Raw genomic sequence first — 12,723 nt, 5'->3', positions numbered from 1 at the left:
TACACCATTTCAGTACTCTCAAACGTTAAAAACCAACACCAGTTCGATTACCAAAATGCATAATGTGTGTGATCGTTGGATGTCTGCCCTTTGCGTTTTTCCACTCCGAACGGACGTATGTCACACCAAACCAAACCAAACGTGACCACCGATGACTGGCCGTCAAATGGGAAATCCAATTTCAAATTTTGTGGTTAGGCTACGCGCTGCTAGCAGTTGGTCCATTCCAAACCAAAGCTGTGCTCCGGAGAATTAGCCAGTTTAAATTGTACACCCAGTTGCAAAGATTCAGTCCAAATGAAAAAGTCCTAACTGTTAACCTCACAGCAAAAATCCGAGGGAATGCAGCATGCACATCAATTAGTGAAAAGTATGGCATTGTAGAGAAAACGTACACAAAAAGCATGTACGGAAGAAAAAAATAGATTTTGCACACCCCAAAAATATCATCATTCCGGTTAGCGTCATATCCAGATTACCATGTCCGCGCCCCAACCAACTCGACAATCTTGCCGTCTTATGTTTGTTGGGTTTCGACGCCAATGTACCAGTAGCTTTCCCGTACGTCGTATACTGTATTAACTGTATACGATGTATGAGAAACTTTCAGCTACACCAGTATTGATCCAGACAATTTCACAGCAGCGAAATAGCCAAGAGTGTTGGGGCGCAGATTTGGTAAGCTGGATATAACCTCACTGATTGATGATATTTTAGGATGTGCATAATCATTGTTGTTTCTTCCACATGGTTTTTGTGTACACGTATTCTCAATATTACATGTTTTGCCTACAAGGTGATGTGCATGCTGCATGCAATTTAGATTTTTACTGTTGTGAGACTATTCTTAAAAAGATAAATAAAAGCAAGGTAATCTATCAAATATGGTAGTGGCGTTTCGTTATGGCAAAGTTGACAGATCGTTAAACTTTATGCTTTATTTTAGAGTTTTGTCGAATACACAACTCGAAATTTTTAATTTGATGATAATAAATTTCGAGCTGTGGTATCTATCAGACTTAACCCTCTAACGCCCAGAGCTGTTTGCTTATCGTAAAAATAGTAAATGGCTTGATTTTGGTACAATAATGCAGGAAATACTTTACTTTGACCCACAAACATCGAATTGGGGCAAACAAGTAGAATTTGAAGTGGTGCACCAGAGCACCATTAGGAAGATGAGCAACTTTTTTTTAAACCACTAAATCTCGTTTTCTTCAAATCTATTGGTTAATTTGTTTGAAAACGCTTCGAAATGTGTTAAAAACTACTTATTCTTTGCTGTAAGACCATATTTCTGAAGCATTAACTACAAATTCTAAAATCTCTGCATTTTTAGGTTTCTTTGATTGGCTCATGCAAAACCCACAAACAACCATTTTCATGAAAAATGAGGAAAATAATAAAACTATCGGGCTAATAACAATGTTTTGTCTTGTTTATGAATAGTCAAACGTTTATAAACTTTGTTTTGATAAAATAAGCTTTTTCTGTAATTTAGAAAAAGTGCTCCTGAATATTTAGTTGCTATATGCCTAGCTGGTGCTTGCAAATGAAAAAGGTTGAAAACACTTAAACCGGTCCAAACTCACAATGTTATTCAGGGTTCTTGTCCGTTCAAATGATAGCAAAACATTTTTTGTTTCATAAAATTTTGTGTTTGGTAATTTTTACAGGCTTTCGAAGACAGGTCTTATTTATTTCCCTAAAATTGGCCCATTTTTGTTTACATCACTGTAACTTTGCTTGTGCTTAACCAATTTTGATGAAATTTGGGGAGATGTTAGTATACATTCTACATGAACACCTGCAACTTAAAGCACCATGAAAAGTTGTGTCAGTTCCGAGATATTTGAGTACAAAGTTTTGGTGCTCTGGAGTAACCATGGGCGGGAGAGGGTTAATTATTTGTATTAAAATCTTCAAAATTTAAATCCCTCGTTATTTCTATTTGTGTTTCAATAGTTCTTAGCAAGGTTGTTCAATTTTAAGTTTGAATAATTCAAAAAAGTTTTATTTAGGAGAGCAATCTCTACGAAATCGGTCAATTTTCTTAAATTTTAATTTTTGTATTTTTTTATCCGACTGAAACTTTTTTGGTGCCTTCGGTATGCCCAAAGAAGCCATTTTGCATCATTAGTTTGTCCATATAATTTTCCATACAAATTTGGCAGCTGGTCATACAAAAATGATCAAAAGGGCGAAACATTCAATATTACGCCTTTTAAAATGTTAGTCTTGGTTTAAAAATTTTGAAAATATTTTTTTCGAAAAGATCGAAAAATTTCACGAATGTTTCAAATTTTAACATTGAAAATCGGACCATTAGTTGCTGAGATATCGACGTTAGAAAATAGTGTGTTGTTTGGGTGAGACTTACAAAACATCAATTTTCCTGTTTTTATACCTTTGCATGGCAATATCTCAGCAACTAAAGGTCGTATGAACAAAGTTCAAAAATGCAAAATATAGAGAATTTTCTCAGCTTTTCAAAAATATTTTTTTCAAAAGTGCGCAAACATGTGCACTTATTTAAAAAAAATGAAAAACTACGATTATTTTCAAAAAAGTCACCTAAATATGGATTTAACTTGAAAACGGTGCACTTTATCAAAATTTCATTAAAGTACTTTTTGATAGCAAATTTAATTTTACATCGAAAAATGAAGTCGAAAAATTTTTGCGGCCAATTTTTTGATTTTTTGAAAAAATCTGTATTGATTCAAAAATTTATAACTCGCTCAAAGACTTTTTGCACAACCTGGAAATTTCTGAAAAGTTGGCGTTTGATGTCCTCTTAAACATATCAAAAAATAAAAAAAATAAAAATAGTGTTTTTTTGCAAATCAAGTTTTAGTGACAAAAAGTTAAATAAAAAATCACCAAATTTTTTTTACCGTGTATCATGTATGATCAATCAGTTGTGGGTTCAAATCCCACCTGCACCAAGTGGAATCTTTTTCGCCATCTCTGAAACATTATTAGCAGTTGTTGTAATACTTTAATATCGTTGCTTTTAAACAAAGAAAATTATATGGACAAACTAATGATGCAAAATGGCTTCTTTGGGCATACCGAAGGCACCAAAAAAGTTTCAGTCGGATTAAAAAATACAAAAAAAAATCGAATGACCGAAATCTGGGAGAACTGCTCAGGAGTCAATTAACGTTCATTAAACATCTCTAAAAATATGTTTTATTTAACAAAACTCGTTATGGGCACTCAACTTTAAACAGGGTTGCCAAATGCTACTAGGTCTAGGGTTCAACGAAGATGAGCATTTGTTGAAAGAGAAATTATAATGAGGTCAATTTTCTCAAAATATTGGTAATATGACAGCCCAAAAATCGATTCCGAGATTTTCTGGAGAAATTTTGATCTTTTTGAATTTGGTTTGCACATAAACCTTGTCACGTCGCGAAAATGTTCTTTTATTAGGCGACCAGTGTGAAATTAAGCAAATTCATTGATGATAGGGCAAATGACAGAAAGATTCAGGAAAATATTACTAACTGTTTTCTTTCGAGAGTTTAGACGAAATGTTTTACGTGTTTTATCTCAATTCGATAAGAAAATTTCGCTCCTGACAAATAAGCAACTGTATTGCTATAAAGAAATCAATCTTTTGGAAGAAAACTTTTTTTCAAAGCAACTGAGTGTAGCTACCGAAGGAAACTCCATCATCAGGGGGCACGAAGGTAAATACCAGCGGTAATTAAAAGCGAGCTGGAAAATCTAATTAATCCCGGGTTTACCCGGGGACGGCTCCGGGCCTCGGTCGACTTGCTGGAATTCACTCTGAATTCCGGATTGATTGGCTCTCGGTTAGGTTGCTGCTCGACGATTGGTAGGGGGCCAGAAGTGACGTTTAATTTAGTGTCAATGGTGGGACGATTTATTGCAAGCTGCCCCGGATGGTGCACACAAGTGGCGAATAATTGAAATTATTCAAAGTGATCCCTTGGGAATTTTCAAAGCAAGTAAATTTGGCTGCATCATACAGAATTGCGAAATCGAGATTAAACTGTTGGAAACCCTATACGAATTGTTATTTTTTTTTTACAAATCATCAGAAAAATTGCCATTTATAAAATATTGCATTCAAAGCTGAATAGAGTCAATAACACAATTCTTCCTACAAAAGAAGTAAAAACTTCTCTTCAAAAAAAAAAATCAAGCAGGAAATGTTCCCCGCGAATTTGGCCAAGGAAAAAAATAAAGAAAACTTTCACAATCTCTTCCCGCGCAACAATCAGAGCAGAGGAAATTGAATGTTGCTCCAACAAGAGAACAAAAAAATTAACTGGGAAGCTAGAACTTTCAACGCCGTTACTTCTTTTTTCATTCATACTTAAGCACCAGCACAAACTTTTCAGTTTGTAACGAAATGTGTTTTTGTTACGGTTTGCGATAGGGTGATTTTCTCGTAGAAAAAAAAAATTGAAATCTAAAAGACGCAAATTGTTCCATGGAAACACCCTAAATTAAACCTAATCCCTCCTCTCATCCATCTATTACGATGCTGCCTTTATTTGCGATTAGGGTAGATTCTTAAGAACGTTGCCGATTCTTGTGTGGGGTGTTGGAAAAATGCTCCCACACTCACACACAAGCGCCGTTCCAGCACCACGTTGATGATGGGTGCTAATTCACCTGCTTCAACGCCCTACTGTTGAAGTTCTACCCCCTCGAGCCAGTTTTTCTTGTGTCTTATGCTAATGCCGGCTAGTCAGTGCGTACAGGCACGTGAAAATTCGTTTGTTTCGATGGAAGATTATCGGAATGAGCGCACGGGGGAATTAGCTGGAGGGGATTGCCGTATTTTTCTTTATTATTTTCCAGGGGCTTTGGGGTTGTTCTTGTTACTGGCGAGAAAATACGGCAGCATGCGAGGGGGAAATTTTGCCTCTGTTTCTTTTCTCGTTAATGGGGGTTTCCGCAAAAACGTATGCTTTCGTTGATACGAAATCAATATTTACCATCAAACAAAGGTTAATGGGTCGAGGTTGTTTTTGGAATTTTGGAACAGAGAAAGCGTTTTTTCTCAAAACCTCGCTCCACAAGCTGAATATTGTTCCTTGGACAATTTTAGGACTCTGGGCCAAATATGAGCAAAATAGGTCCAAAGCAAGCAAATTTGGCTGCATCAACATTTACCCATTGATACTCAAAGGTAAAGTTTGTATGGGGAAAATCGAAAAAATGTATGGAAAACCCAATTTTCTTAAAGGTTTGGCCTGTACGTTGGCGCTACTTTCATCCAAATATTCCCAAAAGTGAGATTCTTATTGGAAATTTAATGCTCTACAACTTTGTAGAGCATACCAAAGCTGTAAAACTCGAACCTGAAAAGTTATTAGCGTTACGTACCTGTAGGTTTTTCGTACGTCGTATACTATTTTAACTGTATACGATGTATGGGGAACTTACAGCTATAGCATATGATCCAGCTAAATTCGGAGCGGCGAGATAGCCGAGATGGATGCGGCGCGGACTTGGTAATCTGAATATGCCTCTCACCAGAGAGATGTTATTTTTGGGGTGTGCAAACTTTTCTGCAGTTGTAAAATTTATAGAATTCGGTAGAAAAAAATATTTGTGAGCTTTGCAAAAATATCAAAATATATTGCTTGTTTATGTCTAGTCAGAACTAGTCAGAAAACGCTTCAGTTTCGTCAAGGTATGATTGATTTGGGCTCCCTGAAGTGAACAAGCTCCAATCGACAAAATTAAAATTTATTAAATTTCCTGCGAAAAATAAAGTTGTAAATTTAGAGTACCGTGCTAAGAAACCGGTCGCTTCAGTGTTTCATTCAACACAAAAAAAAAATCAATGGAGGCGCTTGGTTTCTCAGAATGATTCCACAGGATTTATACCTTAAATTAACAACTCTTTCGCAAGAAATTCACTTAAATTCAATTCTGTGTTCTGATCCGGGACCATGGTATCGGGGTAAGCGTGGTTGCCTCTCACCCAGTCGGCTTGGGTCCCGGTGGCATTTTTCGAGACGAGATTTGTCTGGCCACGCCTTCCGTCGGATGGGGAAGTAAATGTTGGCCCCGGTCTAACCTAGAGGTTAGGTCGTTAGCTCAATCCAGGTGTAGGAGTCGTCTTCCTGGGTCCTGCCTCGGTGAAGTCGCTGGTAGGCGTTTGGACTTACAATCCAAAGGTCGTCAGTTCGAATCCCGGGGTGGATGGAAGCTTAGGTGTAAAAAGAGGTTTGCAATTGCCTCAACAATCAAGCCTTCGGACACCTAGTTTCGAGAAGGAATCTCGCAATCGAGAACGCCAAGGCAATGCTGTAGAGCGAATAATTTGATTTGATTTTGATTTGATTAATTTTGTAGATTAGAGCTTGTACACGGAGCCCAAATCTATCATAACTTGACGAGACTGAAACATTTACTAACATCAACATCACAAATGTCGAGTTGTGTTATAGATTTAAACAAGTCTTTATGAGTATAATTTTGTGAAATTATACAGAATTTCATCAGTTGAATTTACAATTCCGCTATACTTTCGAGATGTCAGGTGAATAAGTGAAAAAAAGTTTTTTCATGGTTTTCAGCAAAGGAAAACCTGAGTATTTAAAAAAAATTGAAAAAAATCCAATTATTGCGGGATTTTTTTCAATATTTGGTATTCATAATCCAAAATAAGACAAAAATAAATTGAAATAAGTCAAACTGCTTTGCTTTTTCTTTTATTGAACTTCAAAAAATTATCATTAATTTTTTGAAATTGTGTGTGATAAAAAAAACAATGTTTCAAATTTCGCGGCGAAAACTAATTTCACGGATCATTGTGAAAAATCACTAGCCCTTAATATATGGTAAAAGTGTGTATTTCTATCGGATGCACCATGTTGAATTATCAGTACATATTTAAACCATTGTTTATTTTTCATTTTTAAATTCGCATTAAAATGTTTGTTTAATTAAGTGTCTTAACATTTAATTAAATCCATGTAGGACGATCAAGGCACCCCTCGGTTCCTAACCCGAAGTCCAGAGAGATTTTTTTTTGCTGCCCTCGGCAGTGCTTACTGCTAACTCGACCGCGTACCGACGTAGACGTGGAATAAACCGCAATTAAATCGGACAAATAAAGCTACGTTTCCTATTTCCCATTAATTCTAAACTCTTCCCTTTTCTACATCCATATAATATTGAGGGGTTTATACAACTTTGTTGAAAATTCAATAGTTTTTATCTATAAATATTTAAATTTTTATTGCTATAAAAACTAATTTTGATGCATGATTCGTAAAATTTCTACACTTATTAAAAAGTTTGATCAACTGAGAATGTTGATATTTGAGTATATTTTTGAGTTATGATTTATTTCAATTTAATTTTATTTGTATAAATCAGGACACTTTGTAAGTAATGAAATAATCCTTTTTTATCAGCGTTTTCGTAATCACCATAATCATACGTCTCGAGATACTTTGAACCTTTCTCTGCCAAGCTCAGTAAGATTCTTTATACTTCCGTTCGTATTTAATTCATATATTTAACTTCGCAAAAAAAAACCTTCAGCTTATTGATGTTACCCCAGCTATCAATGTCACCCCGGTTTACGGTACTCATATTTTTTTTCTTTTCAGCAGCAGACTCTTACCCCAAATGCACTGAATCGTTTCCTCCTGGGATGCGGGTCGTGTTTGTTCAGGAACACCTCGGACTTGGGCCGGGGCGGCTTCTTAGGTCGCATTATCACACGTGTTTCCTCCCGGATGTCCTCGTCGAGCAGCTTGCTGTCGGAGGACACGGACAGCTGCCGGTGGACCCGCTCGTGGTCGCCGACCCGATTCCAGTCTAAAAGAAGGGAGAAAAAAACGGGATTTGTTATTAATCGAAACTCGACGGTCAATGTTTGCTTTTTTGTGAGTTTTATGGCCACGATAACGCGTGCGGTCTCGTATTTGCGTTAGAATTTCATTAAATCCTGCCAAGTTCGTTCTGAGAGGGTGGTGCGCGGCCTTCGAACATAAATAAACGAAGCTTTTATGGCACAACAACTGCGCGCGGCGCGGCACACCAAAGTAGAGCACAAATATTTGTCTTACAATTTTAGCGAAAGAAATTCACTCAGCTTAATTTGTTTGCATATTCAACGGCGGTGGCACTCACAATCACACCCACACACCTTAGCTAGTGGTTGTTTTCAACCTGGAAGCTCTTTGCGTCGCGAATCGGGTGAAACCAGAAGCTTTTCGCAGCCACTCCACACCCACCCTGCCTACCAAGGTACACGTCAAGTGACGGAAATGTGTCTGTTACTGCTGCAGTCAACGGAAATTAACGGAAAAAAATCAAAATTTTTAATTTGAGATAAATAGAAATTTTTATGGAAATTGGAACGAAATTGGAATTTTCAATTGAAAAAAAAAATATGAACTTAACTTTTTCCGTGCCAAGTGGCGCAAAGAAAGACATCAACAAACATTTGCAATTTAGCTCGGTGCAGTCGGGAGAAGTGCACTGAAGAACCTTAAGTGGATTGCAAATAAATGGAGAAAGTGTATTTGTACTTTTGCCACTTGGCTTCCCGACTGCGCAATGTCTTCGTCTATTTTTGCTTCATGTTATGCAAAAACGGTATCAGATATAAATTCCAGCACAACATTGTAACACCAAGATTGTAGAGTGCCCTACTCCCACACCAAAACAGCAGCTATTAATTCAACTAATCAGCGTCGCGTAACACTCAATCAATTTGACGTAAAGAGTACCACCATCAACGAGCGCACGTCAAAAAGCGTCTCCAAAATGGCTTCCAACGTAATTCGATTGGAAAAGCTCTCGCTAATAAATGCTATTATGAAATCCTTGCCGGGTATTTTGTCGTCCTCGGTAGTCGATGCCTGAAATGGAACACCATTGGGCTATCTTTTACTATAAAGTGATTTCAAACCATGCTTAAATTACAACACGCGAATTTGTAAAAATAAGTGTTCAACCGAAAGTTAAATTTAAAAAAAGCGTCAAGATAGCACAACGGTGGCGAGTACTTGAAGCTTGCTGTTGAAAGACCAAAAGTTGAATTAATTACCGGTAAGAGTCGCGCGAAAGATGAACGCAAAGCTGTAGGAGCTACTGCTACACTTTGTAATTTAATTAATTAGGAACGAAACGAAACCGTTACATTAACAAAGTGGAACATTTTGGGGACGCCTAATTGGGGAGCTCTTCATCCACGGAACAGGATTGGTTGCTATAGCACGATCAGCTGGCCAGCTGATAATTATGATATTTAGTAAAATTGACTTAACTGATTTTTTCAAATATTTTTTGTAGCCCTCTCCTTTTGTTTATGGATGGTCCCTAAACACTACAATAATGAGAAAAAAATGAACAACCTTCATCTAAAAAAATCGTGTACTTCACCATATTTCCAAAAAAATGTCAATGGCAAATTCTATTTTACATATTTCAAGAATATTTTCGATAATTCCAAAACATATTAAATTGTTTCAAAAATTCATGAGGCAAGCTTAAGTTATTCTCCTTTTTAGAAATTTTTCCAAAAAGTAGGGGTCAAAAAAGCTTTATCGAATCCCGGTTATTTTAATATTTGTTGTTGTTGAAATTTTAGTGTATAGATCCGCAACAATGTAATTATTTATATTCTTTCGTTTTCGTTTTCGTTTTACGGAGCAAGGTGGGGGACGCGGCCTCAAGTCAGTCCAAATCCGGTTTCTTGTGGAAAAAAGGGTAGTGGCCGAACTAGTATTGCATACAAAATGAGCCCCACAACAATGTAATTATTTATATTTCTGAAACTAAAAGACTGGGTATATTTACGTAAACTAATGATTTTTTTCGAAAAACATTTTCATATTTTATATTTTTTCCTTTCAGAAGCGAATCAAGGACAAATGTAACGAATTGGGACAGCTGTTGAAGCAGCATTTTTGCACAATGACCTGCAGACAAACTTATCTCTCTTTATTTATCTTTCAGACAGTATCAGACACAAATAAATGTATTTTCAATTTATTAATTTATGTATAAGAAACTAATATAACCTGAATCACATTGAATAAACAATTGTAGCTTATCTAAATTTCAGAGCACAACAAAATACATTTATTTAATCAAATTTAAGTAGGGGAAATATACCCATTTTAATCACTCTAAGCCGTATGACCAATTCTCATCACTTTTGCAGTTTTCCGCTTTTAAATTAACATCAACAACGGAGAGTTGCTTGCTCACTTTTTTTTGAGCTATTTGTTACTTTGGAACAGTCAAAACACTTTATGAAAGCTGTGATTCATGATCAAAGTGCTGATAGGACGATAATAAAAATTGTATATTTCCCCTACTTTAGTTATTTGGGTACCGTCAGTGGGGGTGACATTGGGTTCTAAATTCTGTTAAAAGGGTTGTGTAGGGGACATCTTAAGCTGACTTCGCTGAAAAAATCTCGTTCCTAGAACAAATCCTGTTATTTTGGCAGCTGTCTGAAGTTGAGGTACGTTTTTGGCTAAAAATGACATCTCGAAAAATCATTTTTCTAATATTTTTGTTGGGATTGCTCGAAAACTACCCAAATGTTTGAAAATCTCAGATTCAAACATTGTAGCATGTCAATACGACTCCCTCGAACAAGAAACACTGTTGGATGACTTGTTTTTACCATATCGTAGTATTTGAGCATCATTTATGTTTCATTTGACCCAATGTCAACCACTCTAAGGGGTGAGATTGGGTCAATTTTCAAACTATTGGCATTTAAGGTAGTGTTCATCAAAATCCACCATATTTTGGGAAAATGTTATTAAACTATCTAAGAACAAATCTACGCTGAAAGATTTTCGATGTTATTTAAATTGTTTTCGTTATTAAGAAATTACGATAGGTGTATAGTTTTTTGACCCATAGTCACCCCCACTGACGGTATCTAAAAACCTGTATCCCTGTTTTGTTATTTGTTTCGTTTCCCAAGAAATTAAAAACCTGTGAAAATTGGATGCCCTAACTTTACTTATTATAAATATTATAGGAAGAAAAATGTTGACCGAAAAAACGCAAGACTTTTATTAGAAATAAAATAGCATTAAAGCCAGATCAAATGTTTAAAAAAGGGTTTCATGATCATTTCAAAAATATCCCGGGATTCCGGAAATTCCCTGGATTTTCAAAATATTTTCCCTTTTCTCGGGAAATAAAAAAAAAACCGGAAAAATTGGACACCCTAGTATTATCTATTTTATAGTTAAGGAACAATTTCAAGATCAGAAAAACTAAGACCTTAACAAAAAAATATCATGAATTCATGAATCATGAAATATTTTGTAGATTTTTACCAGCAACAAAAAATATAAAAAATAAAGCATTTTGTGAAAGATTTAGCCAGAATCCGTGGAGAAGGGGTAAGCGTGGTTGCCTTTCACCCAGTCGACCTGGGTTCGATCCAAGAAGGTGGCATTTTTCAAGACGAGATTTGTCTGATCACGCCTTTCGTCGGACGGGGAAGTAATTGTTGGCCCGGGTCTAACCTAGAGGTTAGGTCGTTAGCTCAGTCCAGGTGTAGGAGTCGTCTCCCTGGGTCCTGTTTCGATGGAGTCGTTGGTAGGTAGTTGGATTCACAATCCAAAGTTTGTCAATTTAAATCCCGGTGTGGATGGAAGCTTAGGTGTAAAAAGAGGTTTGCAATTGCCTCAACAATCAAGCCTCCTTCAGACACCTAGTTTTGAGTAGGAATCTCGTAATCGAGAACGCCAAGGCAATGCTGTAGAGCAAATAATTAGATTTTTTTTTATTTGAAAGATTTTAAAAGAATTTTGAGAGTTTTTAAATAACATCTTCTAAATGCCACCATCTCCATAGGAAAACGCCACGACCTTCCGCAAGCAAATAAAGTTTAGCTGGGGATACCAGGTTTTAAGGCCCAAGCTCAATACAAAAAGCTAGAAATACACATTTTTTCCACTGAGCAGCACAGTTAAACTCATTTTACGGGCCAAAGTTTGCGAGCCTCCTGATTCTGGGAATGTTTCTCGTGTGCGATTTTGCCTTTTCGGGAGAAGTGGATTTATTTTTGGAGCTCGAGACTTCCTTTTCCCGCGTTTCGTCCAAAGGAAAGAACAGAGCAGCATGATTTATTCATGCAAATTGTTCTTTGGTGAACAAAGTTTTTAATTAATTCCAGTCGAGCCCCAGCGAGATGCGAGGGCCCTGGCGGCTTCACCTTCGTAGAAATTAAGCAACTCGAGAGGCGGATGGATGTGTGTACTCTCGGAAAGTCGGATGGAAAGCACCCTGTGTGGGCCTGGGAAAAAAAAAGGATATATGAGCGAAGAGCTCTCCGGAACATCACTCAAAGGCGGAACGAGACAAAGCCTGGCAGCGCGGAGGCAAAGGTCGTAAAACAGGAAGCTGTTACAGCATAGAGTACGCCTTCTCCTCTGCTCAACAGGGCGCGCTGGGGAGACCTAGTGGCAGTGGTTCCTTAAACACTGGCATTTTCTCAGGTTTGAACCATTTTTTTAAAATTTGTACCTTTTTGGAATTTTAGTGTGCAATCCCAAGACTTCTGCTTTGCTGTTAAATGTTTAAGGTACCTTTTTGTTATGTAACAATTACAAAACAAAAAAAATGGAACGACTGCACTGCTGCTACTCCAAAGCAAAGACCAGGCCTCTGTAATGCATTTGTTATTGAGTTAAACTTTGGCTGGTGCACTTTTTCATCTCGACTAATTTGGAA

General features: G+C 36.8%; 1 protein-coding gene across 1 annotated transcript in view; it reads right to left on the bottom strand.

Moving 5' to 3' along the window:
• The window catches only part of LOC6040611 (cyclin-dependent kinase 14), a 242,186-nt gene that overhangs the window by 29,253 nt on the left and 200,210 nt on the right, over positions 1-12,723 (bottom strand). The window contains exon 4 of the mRNA XM_038259731.1: positions 7,628-7,824. Within this exon, the coding sequence (XP_038115659.1) occupies positions 7,628-7,824 (197 nt within the window). The remainder of the gene's footprint in view (positions 1-7,627; positions 7,825-12,723) is intronic.

The sequence above is a fragment of the Culex quinquefasciatus genome, chromosome 3 (assembly GCF_015732765.1).
Source record: "Culex quinquefasciatus strain JHB chromosome 3, VPISU_Cqui_1.0_pri_paternal, whole genome shotgun sequence".
Taxonomy (NCBI): domain Eukaryota; kingdom Metazoa; phylum Arthropoda; class Insecta; order Diptera; family Culicidae; genus Culex; species Culex quinquefasciatus.
The sequence above is the reverse complement of the archived record's forward strand: the minus strand, read 5'-3'. Positions and strand labels throughout refer to the sequence as shown.